Here is a 14508-nt window from a genome sequence, read left to right as displayed (position 1 = left end):
GATCCTTGATTACCCCAGAATTCATAGTGTGCCAATGAGGACAGGATTTTTTTGAGAGAAATTGCTAAATTACACTTAAAAACATAAGTAATGGGTTTCACCTTACTCAAATATCAAATGATACAAAAGAAAGAAAAATCTTTAAAGAGGTTCTACTATTACATTTTATTATACGGAAATGGATCATTGTTAAAATATTTAGACAGTTTGTGAACTCTGTTTTGTTTACAGACCGTTTAATGTAACAAAAAAGTCCAGTAAAAATGTTACTGTCACTCATCAGCTGAAGGTGTCACAGTTGCTAGACAATAAGAACAATCCTCCAGGTTAGATCCTCCCATGTCTAACATAAAGAGCTAAAATGTTGTTCTCAGGACCACAGTGTTTTTCACCAGGTTGGAGCAAGTTGTCACATGCATTTTAAATTTTGTATATTTTGGACACTGTTCGTCTCGAATGCATACCTGTCAACTTTTGGTTATCAAAATCCGGGATAGATAGATTGGGGGGGGGGGGTTAAATCCTCACATAAACCCATAATAATAATAATACATTTTATTTGTACCTGTGCTCTTCCTACATGTATAACAACTTATCAAGTGGGAAATATACATAAATTGTTATTAGTTTGCACTGCATAAGTTAAGAATTATATATAGATGAATCCTTCTTCAAGGTACTTTAGTTATTTACTCAAGAGCAGAGCATATTTAGTGAGCAATTACTTCTGTTCTTTATATTGTCATTATAAGTGAATACTGTCACTTTAAAAGATCTTCCCCTGTCGCACATGAAGTCGCAGTTACAAAACTTATAAAACGCGTGACTGTCACCCATTTGCTCCTCTTCAGACAATTAAATTCGCTGTCCCATTGATCACGGTATTTACACAGGGTTTGGGTTTGTTGGCAGGAGTGCCTTCCATCTCTATCGTTAGTTACGTCCATCATCCGTCTGTTTTGTTTCTCCCCGCGTTGTCACTCGTCGTCATCTGACCTCACACACTATAACCTCGCGACAACGGCCACCTGTAGGCTACTGTAGATGGCAGTTATCGCGAGGCTAGTTACAGAGCTCAGATTGGAAATGTTTTTTTGTTTTTTTACCCCGGTATTATTTTTTTTTAATAACGCAGGTTAAAATACGGGAGATTTACGGGAAAATACGAATACGGGAGGACGGCGGGAAAGAAGGGTAAAATACGGGACTTTCCCGGCCAAAACGGGATACTTGACAGGTATGCTCGAATGAATGAATGAGAAGATTATGAAACTGAAATTGAACTTCTGCTCAAAGCCTCCAGCCACAAGAACATGGACAGCGAGTTTTCACTGCCATCTTGTGGTTCATGTAAGTAACATCAACCTGTGGCTCAAATGTTTACTGTGGTTTAGAGCCAACATTATGAAGCTGCAGACTCGGAGCCTGCATCCACAGTCCCGCACTCAGAGTCCCGCATTCTCAGACCCCTCGTTTTTAAGAAACAGCGCCTCCTGCTGTTCTGAATACCGCACAACACCCTTATCCAAATAAGATGCAATATTACGTTATTGTTTCATTTAAAGTTTTCATTTAAAAATAAATTTACACAAAATAACACTTTTGCAAACATCTTTGCATTCCCAAAATATGTCATTGTTTTCTCTGACTAAGTACGCAGTTGATTTATTTATTTATTTAATAAAGAGTGTGGGCAATTGAAAGAAAATTACTGATGGACAAAATACAATTACAGATTGAACTATCCTCTGAAAAATATGATGTGATATATCGCTACAATTCTTTTTTTTGTTCAATGTTTCTTTCAGGTTCACATGCTAATGGTCTAATTAACATAATACGCAATGCTAACATTACAAAACCATATTTTTTTATATCTGGAATGCTAAGCATAGCCTAACTCACACAAGAATAGACAAAACCCCAATAATGAACGAGTCTGTACTTTAACTATCACCTAAACATCATATTGCGGTAAACAGGACAAAGCAAAGACAAAAGGAAGAAAGAATTGTGATAGTGACTTTGGTTTGTATCTTCAATTGCATAAGGTAAAATAATAACTACTGTAAATAATACAGTTTACAATTAGTAATACCATTTTTGAATTGTACAGATGTGTTTATTATTGGTGTTTTGTCTATTCTTGTTTGAGTTTTGCTTTGGATTCCAGATATCTACAGGTTTTTAATGCTAGCAATGTATAATATGTTAATTAGACCATTAGCATAGGTTGACCTGAAAGAAACATTGGAATTGGAATTAAAAAAACATTGTAGCAATAGAATATCACATAACATTTTTCAAAGGATAGTTCAATCTGTAATTGTATATCTTCCATCAGTAATTTTCTTTTATTTAAATAAACAAAAACAAAAAACTACTGGGTACTTTGTTAGTCAGAGAAAACAATGACATTTTTAGGGAATGCAAAGATGTTTGCAAAATCGTTAATTTGTTTAGATTTATTTGGAAAACTTTAAATGAAACGACACCGTAATATTGCATCTTATTTGGATAAGGGTGTTGTACGGTCTTCAGAACAGCAGGAGGCGCTGTTTCTTAAAAACGAGGGGTCTGAGAATGCGGGACTCTGAGTGCGGGACTGTGGATGCAGGCTCCGAGACTGCAGCTTCATACTACTCGTTTAGAGTCCTAATGAAATCAAAATTTAAGTTTTTTGGCTTTTAGTTTGAATATGTTATTCTTACTGTTATCTATAAGCGCGTGTGCTCCAAAACAATGACAAAATTCGCATTTAGAAGATATAAGCATTCAAAACTTAAAGTCTCTCACTTCTGCTAATATGGAGCAATGATTTTGATTTTCTGTCCAATGAAATGCTCTCTAGAATCTGAAGCCCCGCCCCCTCCATTATAAATAGACTCTGAAGCTGTGGCTAAAATCAGTCATTCGTTCACACATGTACAGTTTTCTACATGGTGAATGGCAGATAAATATTTATATATTATTTCAGATAAAATATCTTTATTTTATTTTATTTTTCAGTTTTATTTATTTTATTTTATTAATTTACTTATTTATTTATTGTTGTTGATTGTTTTTTTAATTCTGTAGCACTTTGAGATTTTGTTTAATGTAAAGTGCATTATAAATAAAATGTATTATTATCATTATTTATTATTATTAAATAATTGGACAGTGTATAATAAAGATTCAGACAGTGTAAATATACTTTCCATTGGAGTCAATGAAGTCTGGTTTCACGTTAGAATTGCGCAAACCGCCGCAGCGCAGTGCCCTTGGAGCCAGGATAGCACAGAGCGAATTATATGTGCAAGTCATCGCAGCCCACAAAACCCATTTGAATTCTACTAAGATTTTTAATTTTGATAAACATGACACAATATAAAATCGTAACTTCATGACAAGAGGTTTCACTGTTATAAAAACAGATTTGTTAGCATTAGTGGAACCTAAGGTTTTAGACTAAACACACAGCACACGTGATCGCCGTAATGCGGTGAATCCGGCCAATCGTGAAACAGCTTGTCATCTCGTGCAGCCACTCTGGAAAAGCTGCGCAGAATGCACCAACCGGCTGCTCTCGAATCGCTGTGGTGTGTGTCATGTGCTGTCAGCGTTGTCTCAAGTCAGACAACATTTCTAGTACATTTCTAAAAAGTCAGTCCCCGATCACCTTGTGGTTTTACAGAGCTCAACGGCTCTGGCTGAGCTGTGATATAAACACACAAAAAAGAAATAAAAAGGGGAGGAGCTGTTCGATATGTCCCACCCTGGTCCCACCCTGTCTTCCTGTTTCAGTGGAAATGACATCAACACATAATAACAATAACGCTGCGTATTTCAATGCACTTAAATGGGCTTTTAAAGGGTTTGTTCACTCAAAAATGTAATGTCCGTCATTTTGAAACACAAATGTGGGTGTTATTTAATTAAAGCTAAAAAAAAAATTTGACTAAATTCTTGAAGCGTCAAAGTGTTAGGTGGATTGTCAGTGAGGGAACAGAATTCACAGAAATCTCTCAGAAAACTCATCATTGTGTTTTAAAGAAAAAACGAAGGGTTCACCATGAATAGATATGAAACGTATTTGCATTTTTTCTAATGAATATTAAATTTAGGCAACATCATAAAAACTAAAGTTTATTTTTATCCAAGCCTTTGTTTACATAAAATAGGCTACAGTAATTTCACAGTGGTGAATATATTTTTCAAAATATTAAAATTGTCATAATTACAAAAATTACAAACATCATGAAATATCCCAATAACTGCAATCTGGAAGCCAGTTTTGCGTGGGAATAAATTACCGCTTGTTAAATCGTGACGGGTCCAATTAAGCCTCAACTCGTTTCACTTGAGAATGCCATTGACGCCCGTTTATGAGCGCTATTTTTATATTAAACATCAAACATTTTAAAAAAAGTTAAACATTTTAAATACTTACAGTCTACACAACATTTTCTATGGTCACAGCATTACAGACATTAATATTTTAACGATTTATAAGACAAATCACTTTCTGGCCATCTGGAATTTTGGTATGGAGAAAATGGTTATTATTATAACTTTTTTTGTAGTATTACACCACATTGTGTGTAGATTAGTACCGTTTGTAGTTTTTCTGAGCGTTTGGACCCGGAAGCGCTGCCGCGTAACGTCAGCCTTAACAACCGGCGAGGCCAAAGTGCTAAATATTCATTGACAAGTTACTAAGCATCCAGTGATGTGATACCTAACAAATATTCATGAATGAAGTCACAACCATAGACTGTAAAAACAACGTCTGCCTTTGGTAAAACCAGGTAGGCGTCCTGAGGGAATCATGAAACGTAATTAATATGCATGAGCTCAGTCTTCGCCATAGTAAGTTTGGTGAAATCGGGGTTTGTTCTCGGTTACTCTCCGACTCTATTTAAGACGATCGATTAGTCCGGTCTGCGCAGGTGTTTTCCAACTCATCGTTTTTGTGCGTGTGTGTGCGTACGTACGTGTGTGTATGTTGTAAACAGAAACTCATTTCCTGGAACCAACAAGTGGGATTTCGTCAAAAATATGAATGCCTTTAGGTGCTCTCTTGGGATTAATAAAAGTTGAACGATATTCTGGAGATATACTATTGAAAGGTAGGTCATCTGATAGCTTCTTTACGTTCTTTCGATTTTGACTACCAAAGCTGAAGTCCATTTTAACACTAAAATTTAATTTATCTTCTTGAAATGAAAACGGACATCGGAAAGAATAACCAAAATTAGTTAATTAAAAAAAATGTGACTTACTATTGGATTAGTTCACTAGAAATTAAACCTCTGAAATAACACAATATGAGTAGAATTCATTGTCTGTCCTTGTCCTGATTTTTGTCCTTTTCCCCGCAGTTATCTAGAAATGCTCATATTTATCCTCCTACTGTGTCATTTCACTTTATGTGGACACTGTGCTTGTATGAGAAAACCCCTTCAAGTACAAGCAGGTCAAGACAGTGAAGGTGAGTAATACTTTTAAACTACTTTCAAACTCTTAGGATGTTTTTCAACACAATGATGAAAGCATGTATGCTCTTATTAAAATGCCTCAACGATCTAACGTGATTAGTGCATGTTTATGAGGTTTATTATAATGCAGTTGTGTCCATTAGTCCAGTATTATTTTAGTTTGTTTATGTCCAGTCCAGATTATAGTGTTGCTATCTCATTATGTTGTGTCTAAGCCATGTCCATCTTTTTTTTTCTAGCGATACAATGCTATATAATATTACCTTTGGTTACTGGTTGATGGTATTTTCAGTCACATTTGGCATATTTATTTGTGGCGTGTAGTGTTTGTTGTGGACCAGGAGGCCAACACATTTTTAGGACGGCACCTGTTGTTCAACCGCTTCGACTTTGAGATCTTCACCCCGGGTAATCTAGAACGGGAGTGTATCGAGGAGATATGCAACTACGAGGAGGCTCGTGAAGTCTTTGAGAATATCCCTGATACAGTTAAGTAATCCCTTTATTATTATTATCCTTGACTAATGAATCAACATTTAATTCATTACACAGCCTATGGCGACCACTCCCTGCTAAGTGACATTGTCATGTGTACTTGCCCATGGGTTGGATTTGGGCAGATAAGTCTCATTTGTATGCAGTACAAATGAGTGATTGGTGAAAATCTGATTTCAAAATGTGTTTGGAGTGACACACTCCCTCCTCTGATTATCAGTTCTTAAAGGGTTAGTTCACCCAAAAATGTAAATTGTCATTAATGTCTTACCCTTGTGTTGTTCCAAACCCTCAAACACAAATTAAGGTGTTTTAGATGAAATCCCAGTTCTCTTTGACTTCTCTATAGACAGCAATTTAATTAACACTTTCAAGGTCCAGAAAGGTATTAAAGACATTGTTAAAGTAGTCCATGTGCGTCCAGTGGTTCAACCTTAATATTATGAAGTGATCAAATTTTATTTTATTGCGCAAAAGACAAACAAAAAGAAAGACTTTATTTAAAGGGTTAGTTCACCCAAAAATGACAATTCAGTCATTAATTACTTCCCCTAATGTCGTTCGACACACGTAAGACCTCCGTTCGTCTTCAGCACACAAATGAAGATATTTTTGTTGAAATCCGATGGCTCAGAAAGGCCTTCATTGACACCAATGTCATTTCCTCTCTCAAGACCCATAAAGGCACTAAAGACGGCGTTACAGAGCCCATCTCACTACAGTGGCTCTACAATCGTTTTATGAAGCGACGAGAATAGTTTTTGTGCGCAAAAAAAACCAAACTAAATAAGGACGGGCTGATTTCAAAACAAAGATTTTAATGTTATGAATTAGCGTATTGATTCGTGATTCGGATTGCCAATGTCAAGTGATTTCAGGAGTTTGACACGCGAGCCGAATCATGAATCAATACACTGATTCATAACCGTTTGAAATTTTGTTTTGAAATCATTATATCACTATAAGTCGTTATTTAGGGTAAGTAAGTAATGACAGAATTGTCACTTTTGGGTGAACTAACCCTTTAAAAATCTCTTCTGGTCTGTGTCCTTCTCCTATACTACACTCCTTCACATGAGGGTGAGAAATTATTGACAATATGTTAATTTTTGGGTGAACTAACCCTTTAATATGCCTGCATTAACAAACAGCCATTTGTTGATTTGCATTTGATTTCTGTTTTGACAGAATGCCTTTTGGAAGACGTATACTGAGGGTAAGTTTTTCTGCACATTCAGCTGAATGATTTGCCCTCATCTAAAACACGGAAATCTTTTCATCTTTTCAGTCAAATGTTTATCTACTGAAAGAAACTTGTTCATCCAGAGTTTTTAGCATACTATTTTAATATTCTCAGTTTGCTAAAGTTCCACTTCTTTTTAAACCACTTATTGTTTGTCATTGTGTTTGTCTGGAAAACAAAAGTGAAAATGCTTTCATTTTTCATATATGGGGAATCCTTTCCTTTACACTACCGGTTAAAAGTTTGGAATAATTAAGATTTTTTAGGTCTGGTTTCACAAACAGAGCTTAGATTAAGCCTTAGATTTGGCCTTGGTTCAATTAGCTTTTATTAACATGCCTTAGAAAAAAAACTTTACTAATGTTCATCTTGAGACAAAACAATGGTACACACATAATTTAGGATCTGTCAGTGCAAGTTGCATTGAGATAAAACAGCTCAAACATGGATTTTAGTCTGGGATTTAAGCCTTGTCTGTGAATCCAGGGGCTAATGTTTTTGTTGTTTCAATGTTTAAAAAAAATACAGGAAAAATTATTTAAATTAAAATGGCATTTTCAGCATCATTACTCCAGTCTTCAGTGTCACATGATCCTTCAGAAATCATTCCAACATATGGATATGCTGCTCGAGGAACATTTCTGATTATTATCAATGTTGAAATCATTTATATTTTTGTGGAAACCATGATGTACCGGTTAAGGGTAAGGAAGAAGTTAATTGTTTTATTCAGCAAGGACATATTAAAATAATCAAAAGTGACAGCAAAAACATTTATAAGGTTTCAAAAGATTTCTATTTCAAATAGAAATGCAAATGCTTGTATCACAGTCTCTGCGAAAATATTAAGCCGTTTCCAACATTGAAAATAATAGGAAAAACATTATTTGATTTAGCAATAATAATTGAGCAGCAAACCAGCATATGAGAGTGATTTCTGAAGGATCATGTGACACTGAAGACTGGGGTAAGACTGAAAATTCAGCTTTAACATCACAGGAATAAACTACATTACAATAGAAAATAGTTATTTTAAATTGTAATAATATTTCACAATATTACTGTTTTACAGCATTTTTGATCTAATAATCGCATCACTTTAAATAATAATAATAATTTGACAAGTTGTGTATGTACTTATTATATTTCAAGGAATGAATGTACAAACTAGCAATGTCAGATATTATCTAATCATCATCATATGTTTATCTTTTATTATATTTTTGATCTCCTTTTTGATTATCTTTTTTCCACCTGTACTCATAGATAAGGGTGAATCCCAGACAAAGGTTGATGTAACAGCGTTGCTGGTGGGCATTATCTCCGCTGGAGTCTTTATTGTTATAGTTGGCCTTCTTATCTGGTACTTCTGCCAGGGGAGGAATAAAGACCATGGCTTCCGAGGGTAAGGCTTTCTGTATGTTTGAGACGACTATCTTTTGAGTTGGTGACTGGAGATACTGAGAACGATGTTTTGCCTTTTTAAATTCAGCTCCATCAGACGTCGATCCAACCGAAGCAATGCCTCCGTGATAATCCGGAGACTGGAGGAGGTTTCTCTGCATCCTATTCATCACACAGACTCCGATGGCAACCCAGGACCTCCTGGTTTACCTTCTTATGAACAGGCCATCGCCATCACTGGACCACATGACGCCCCACCTCCACCATATCCTGGGTACGAACACATGATTTCATTTGTTGTATTCCCTTATGTAACTTGTCATTTTTATTACACCTCTATTATGTAATTTAGTTGTTTATTATTACCCTTTTAACTTTTCTTAAACAATGTGAAAAACGTGTTATAGTACACTAATTGCCAAAACAGGCATCCACTCATGGTTAACTGTCATGGTCACTGTTTGTTTGGTTTCTAATTGTTTCTAATTTTAACTGATTTCCTGTTTTGAAATCTCTTCTACACCTTGTTTCTCAGTCTTTTAATCCATTATTTGTCACCTACAATTTAAAGTTAATTACGGGGGCGAGAATGTATATAAGTAAATTCACAAACAATCATTGTTGAATAGAATTATGGTGCCAGAAATGGGGAGAAGCACCAAAGTTGGCATGCCTGTATTTCAAAAAGTAGTAAAGATACCTCTTATATTCTAATTCTTAACAAACCTTTCTTTTGGTGTCTTCATTTTAAGGCTCTATATGGTTAAATCTCAGTTATGGGGATTTCAATGTGGCTCTAGGAGTAATAATAGGAGCGGTAATAAAAAGTGGGACTTTGCAGTGTTAAAAGTTTAAATGTGCCTATATTTATTCACATAAAAACAACAATGTCAATGTCCTGATTTTGGAGCGTCTAAAACTATACTGTTATCAAGAATACGGAAAATATGATTATTTAGCTGGTGCAATAGTTTTGACTTTTGTATTTCAGAAATGCTCTTCTACAGATCTCTGGAAGGAGGTTAAAACATGCAGCAACCTGCTGATTTTTGTATATATATTTTTTCTGAAATATTGTTAAAATTGGTATATTCAGTGCAGTTGTTTTGATAGAAGGAAAGATACATTTGTAGATTTTTGTTCTTCTGACATTCCTCTTTAAATATAATATGTATCAGCTGTTTGAAAATTCTCCCACATTTGGTTTTCTACTGTTGAAAATGGGTAAAGTTCAACAACTTGCACATGAAGCCGCATTGAGATCCCCATATCTCTGGGAAATAACCATATAGGGCCTCATGAATGAACATGACATAAGAAAAGTTTGTTAAAAAACGAATTCTTAAAATATCTTTATTACTTCTTATGTTACAGGTATGCAAACCTTGGGGGGAAAACACCAAAAAGGGCTTTTTCCCATTTTTGAACTGTCACTGTTGGCATATAATGCAACAATGATTGTTCAAGTCAACAGATTTTACTAATAGACCTACCAATCTATGTGTAAAAATAAATTTATGCTGCTGCCATCTTTCTAAAGTAATTTTTGCTTGCATGTAATTTGGCTCCAAATCTCAGGTGGAAATTTTCTTTCTGACCATCCTCTTAAATAGTGAATCAGTAAATGTTCCTCCATGGCATTTCATATTTTGGCTTTATTCACTTTTAATGTTTGCCTTTCTTTAGAAAGAAATGCAGGCAAAATAAAATAAAATAAATGACTCCCATGACTTTTCACATTTTTCATGATTTATTGGATTATAAGGATTAATGTTTACATTTACCAAACAAATTGTACTCAAATTTTAAAACATTTTTACATGAAAAAAATTTATAGTCATTCAAAAAGATTGTGTTATGAGATTTTATTAATTTGCATTACTTTCCCAGGTCTAGAAATTTTTAATTGGAACTGCTCATATACAGTCTTGTTCAAAATAATAGCAGTACAATGTGACTAACCAGAATAATCAAGGTTTTTCGTATATTTTTTTATTGCTACGTGGCAAACAAGTTACCAGTAGGTTCAGTAGATTCTCAGAAAACAAATGAGACCCAGTATTCATGATATGCACGCTCTTAAGGCTGTGCAATTGGGCAATTAGTTGAATTAGTTGAAAGGGGTGTGTTCAAAAAAATAGCAGTGTGGCATTCAATCACTGAGGTCATCAATTTTGTGAAGAAACAGGTGTGAATCAGGTGGCCCCTATTTAAGGATGAAGCCAACACTTGTTGAACATGGATTTGAAAGCTGAGGAAAATGGGTCGTTCAAGACATTGTTCAGAAGAACAGCGTACTTTGATTAGAAAGTTGATTAGAGAGGGGAAAACCTATAAAGAGGTGCAAAAAATGATAGGCTGTTCAGCTAAAATGATCTCCAATGCCTTAAAATGGAGAGCAAAACCAGAGAGACGTGGAAGAAAACGGAAGACAACCATCAAAATGGATAGAAGAATAACCAGAATGGCAAAGGCTCAGCCAATGATCACCTCCAGGATGATCAAAGACAGTCTGGAGTTACCTGTAAGTACTGTGACAGTTAGAAGACGTCTGTGTGAAGCTAATCTATTTTCAAGAATCCTCGCAAAGTCCCTCTGTTAAAAAAAAGGCATGTGCAGAAGAGGTTACAATTTGCCAAAGAACACATCAACTGGCCTAAAGAGAAATGGAGGAACATTTTGTGGACTGATGAGAGTAAAATTGTTCTTTTTGGGTCCAAGGGCCACAGGCAGTTTGTGAGACGACCCCCAAACTCTGAATTCAAGCCACAGTACACAGTGAAGACAGTGAAGCATGGAGGTGCAAGCATCATGATATGGGCATGTTTCTCCTACTATGGTGTTGGGCCTATTTATCGCATACCAGGGATCATGGATCAGTTTGCATATGTTAAAATACTTGAAGAGGTCATGTTGCCCTATGCTGAAGAGGACATGCCCTTGAAACGGTTGTTTCAACAAGACAATGACCCAAAACACACTAGTAAACGGGCAAAGTCTTGGTTCCAAACCAACAAAATTAATGTTATGGAGTGGCCAGCCCAATCTCCAGACCTTAATCCAATTGAGAACTTGTGGGGTGATATCAAAAATGCTGTTTCTGAAGCAAAACCAAGAAATGTGAATGAATTGTGGAATGTTGTTAAAGAATCATGGAGTGGAATAACAGCTGAGAGGTGCCACAAGTTGGTTGACTCCATGCCACACAGATGTCAAGCAGTTTTAAAAAACTGTGGTCATACAACTAAATATTAGTTTAGTGATTCACAGGATTGCTAAATCCCAGAAAAAAAAATGTTTGTACAAAATAGTTTTGAGTTTGTACAGTCAAAGGTAGACACTGCTATTTTTTTGAACACACCCCTTTCAACTAATTGCCCAATTGCACAGCCTTAAGAGCGTGCATATCATGAATGCGGGGTCTTGTTTGTTTTCTGAGAATCTACTGAACCTACTGGTAACTTGTTTGCCACGTAGCAATAAAAAATATACTAAAAACCTTGATTATTCTGGTTAGTCACATTGTACTGCTATTATTTTGAGCAAGACTGTATATTCATTCAGGTTTTCCAAGACCATGCAAACAAAAAAAACAAAAAAAACTTTTGTTGTAGGGGTTGTTTGATTTGACTCATTTGAAATCATTTTACGTCATCATCTCAGACGTTTTCTGAGGTCCCCTGGTTGAGAACCACTGGTCTGCACAAGCATGAATCTATTTTGCAACAGTATATTATTGTACTATTTTTATAGTATAATTTGCGTTAAAATGGTCACAAATCTAATTTCACTCGTCTAATATCTGTCCACAGGTCCAAGCCAGGCAGCATCCGAAGATAACCCTTCATCGCTGGCCAAACTGAATCAGGATGGACCAGAAAGATAACTTTCAGAATCTAATCGCTTTCATTTTGTAAACTATTTTTAATTTTGTTTATTTAAATCTATAACCATTAAAAACTGTTTTATATTAATTATTACAATAAAATAAAATAAAGTTGTGTTTTATTTAACATGCTGGGCTATTATGAAGGACGTATACATAAGTGTAATTTTAGTGTGTCTTACAATTAATGTATTTACTGGATCATTATTTGGTGTACGTTGTGAGAAATAATTGTGTGATCAGCACACCAAAAAAAAAACAAGATTACCTCCTAACATTATGACATTCATGCCATGCTGTGCAGTTTGCACTAAACCTTGTGCATATAGATAAATTAATTATGTTGCTTTCGTCTTAAGGAATTTCTTTTCATTCTATTGGCAGATGTAGTGCATACACACCCAGCGAGGCTGAGCCATGTTTTACAAAGTGGTTAACACTGCACCGTTACTTTAGAGGTTTCTGGAGGCCCTTTGATGCCTTTTACATGATAGCAGGTGGGCTCTGGTGTTATTGTCATAGGGATATTAATACACGTTATAATAAAATCCCCATTTTGTTGACTATTTCTTAGTTGTCTTGTTACATTTGGGTGCATGATGTAAATGCTTGGCATATTAATTATTACAGGTAATCCACCTAAAGTAACTTTCAGGTACAGTATTAATGCATTTTATACTGTAAAATGTTCTGTTTGGAATCGCTCTGTTTGGAGTCAGATTTTGTATGTGTATGTAAGGCAGGTTAGTGGGGGTTGTTTATGAAAGTGTTGGGTTGCATTAGGCCTATTTAAAGGGTTACTTCTGGTTTCGGGTGTACGCAAGTCGAGTTCTGGCTAGAGGATAGAGCCTTTTAAACCCCTTGAACCATATGGATTGATGCACTCTTTCGGGATTCAAAAGGTACCATTCCCTCTCTTTATAAAGTTCGGACATTTTTTAATATAACTCCTGATGCGTTTGGCTTTAAGAAGAAAGTCATACACCTAGGATGGCTTGAGGGGGGAGTAAATTATGAGAAATTTCATTTTTGGGTGAAATAACCTTTTAAGAGCGTGTATACACAAACCAGTTTTCAACAAAAAATGAAAACTTTTAAAAATGTTTCAAAGTGTACGTGTTTGAAAAAGATAGTTATCGTCTCCATTTAAACATTTGTGAAAACGGTGACATGCATGTGTGTCACATGATATAATATTCTGATTTGAATTACTTGGTTTTGTTTTCACTGTCTGCTTAGTTCCCTCGTTTGCTCCAATCATCTTTGTCTAGTATTTATATGCCTGAGATTCTCCTCATAGTTGTCGGTTCTTGTTAACGCTATAGCTAAGTTTGGTTTCCATTTATCTTCTGTTTATTTGTTATTATTACACGTCTTTGTGGAAAACTTGATTCTTATTGGTTAATCACACCATCCAGCGGTATGTTGTTTCCCGATAATAACCGGTAAAAACTGATAACACAGGCTCATCCGGGAACTTAAGGCCGCTTTAAACGCTTGCTAGGAATGTTTTTTTTCTTTTCTTGGTATGTTTTGTTTTGAGCTAATAAAAAATCTTAAATCAATATGTTGTGTACAATTATTTAATCATCATCCGGATATCACGGATTCACTCTCTTTCGTGCAACACAGCTGCTGCCATTTTGCATTCAGTACATTTCCATTCACAAGACCCATAAAGGCACTAAAGACGTCGCTACAAAGTCCATCTCACTACAGGGGCTGTACAATAATTTTACAATGCGACGAAAATAGTTATTGTGCGCAAAAAAATCTAAAAAACGACTTTATCCACCAAGTTATTAATGTAAACTCGACGTATGCGTGAGAATATGACGGAGATCCGCCATTCAGATACACGACCCGGAGGAGGAGCGCCACTATCCTGTCCGAGACCTACACGGAAGACAATAACTTGGTGGATAAAGTCATTATTTAGATTTTTTTGCACACAAAAACTATTCTCGTTGCTTCGTAGAATTACTGTAGTGCCTTTTATG

The 14508-nt window shown here is 35.5% G+C and overlaps 1 protein-coding gene across 2 annotated transcripts; it reads left to right on the top strand.

Moving 5' to 3' along the window:
- The first annotated feature begins 4694 nt into the window (after positions 1 to 4694).
- On the top strand, positions 4695 to 14073 carry prrg4 (proline rich Gla (G-carboxyglutamic acid) 4 (transmembrane)). 2 transcript variants are annotated; one of them, XM_067419294.1, is made up of 8 exons: positions 4695 to 4790; positions 4998 to 5111; positions 5364 to 5473; positions 5805 to 5968; positions 7164 to 7191; positions 8485 to 8623; positions 8711 to 8896; positions 12435 to 14073. In XM_067419294.1, exons 3-8 carry the CDS (start codon positions 5374 to 5376, stop codon positions 12460 to 12462), a joined length of 645 nt encoding a protein of 214 aa, XP_067275395.1. In that variant the 5' UTR covers positions 4695 to 4790; positions 4998 to 5111; positions 5364 to 5373; the 3' UTR covers positions 12463 to 14073. The 2 variants fall into 2 exon arrangements, with proteins under 2 accessions (XP_067275395.1, XP_067275394.1); XM_067419293.1 differs by lacking the exon at positions 4695 to 4790 and having other exon boundaries at positions 4898 to 5111.
- Positions 14074 to 14508: the final 435 nt, after the last annotated feature.

This window comes from Pseudorasbora parva, chromosome 16 (genome assembly GCF_024679245.1).
Source record: "Pseudorasbora parva isolate DD20220531a chromosome 16, ASM2467924v1, whole genome shotgun sequence".
NCBI lineage: Eukaryota > Metazoa > Chordata > Actinopteri > Cypriniformes > Gobionidae > Pseudorasbora > Pseudorasbora parva.
This window is presented reverse-complemented; position numbering and strand designations above follow the sequence as displayed.

Coding starts and splice junctions, on each gene's coding strand:
- prrg4 (XM_067419294.1), top strand. CDS start 5,374: ATGCTCATATTTATCCTCCTACTGTGTCATTTCACTTTATGTGGACAC. Junction 5,474..5,804: donor AGCAGGTCAAGACAGTGAAG/GTGAGTAATACT, acceptor TGTGGCGTGTAG/TGTTTGTTGTGGACCAGGAG. Junction 7,192..8,484: donor TTGGAAGACGTATACTGAGG/GTAAGTTTTTCT, acceptor CTGTACTCATAG/ATAAGGGTGAATCCCAGACA.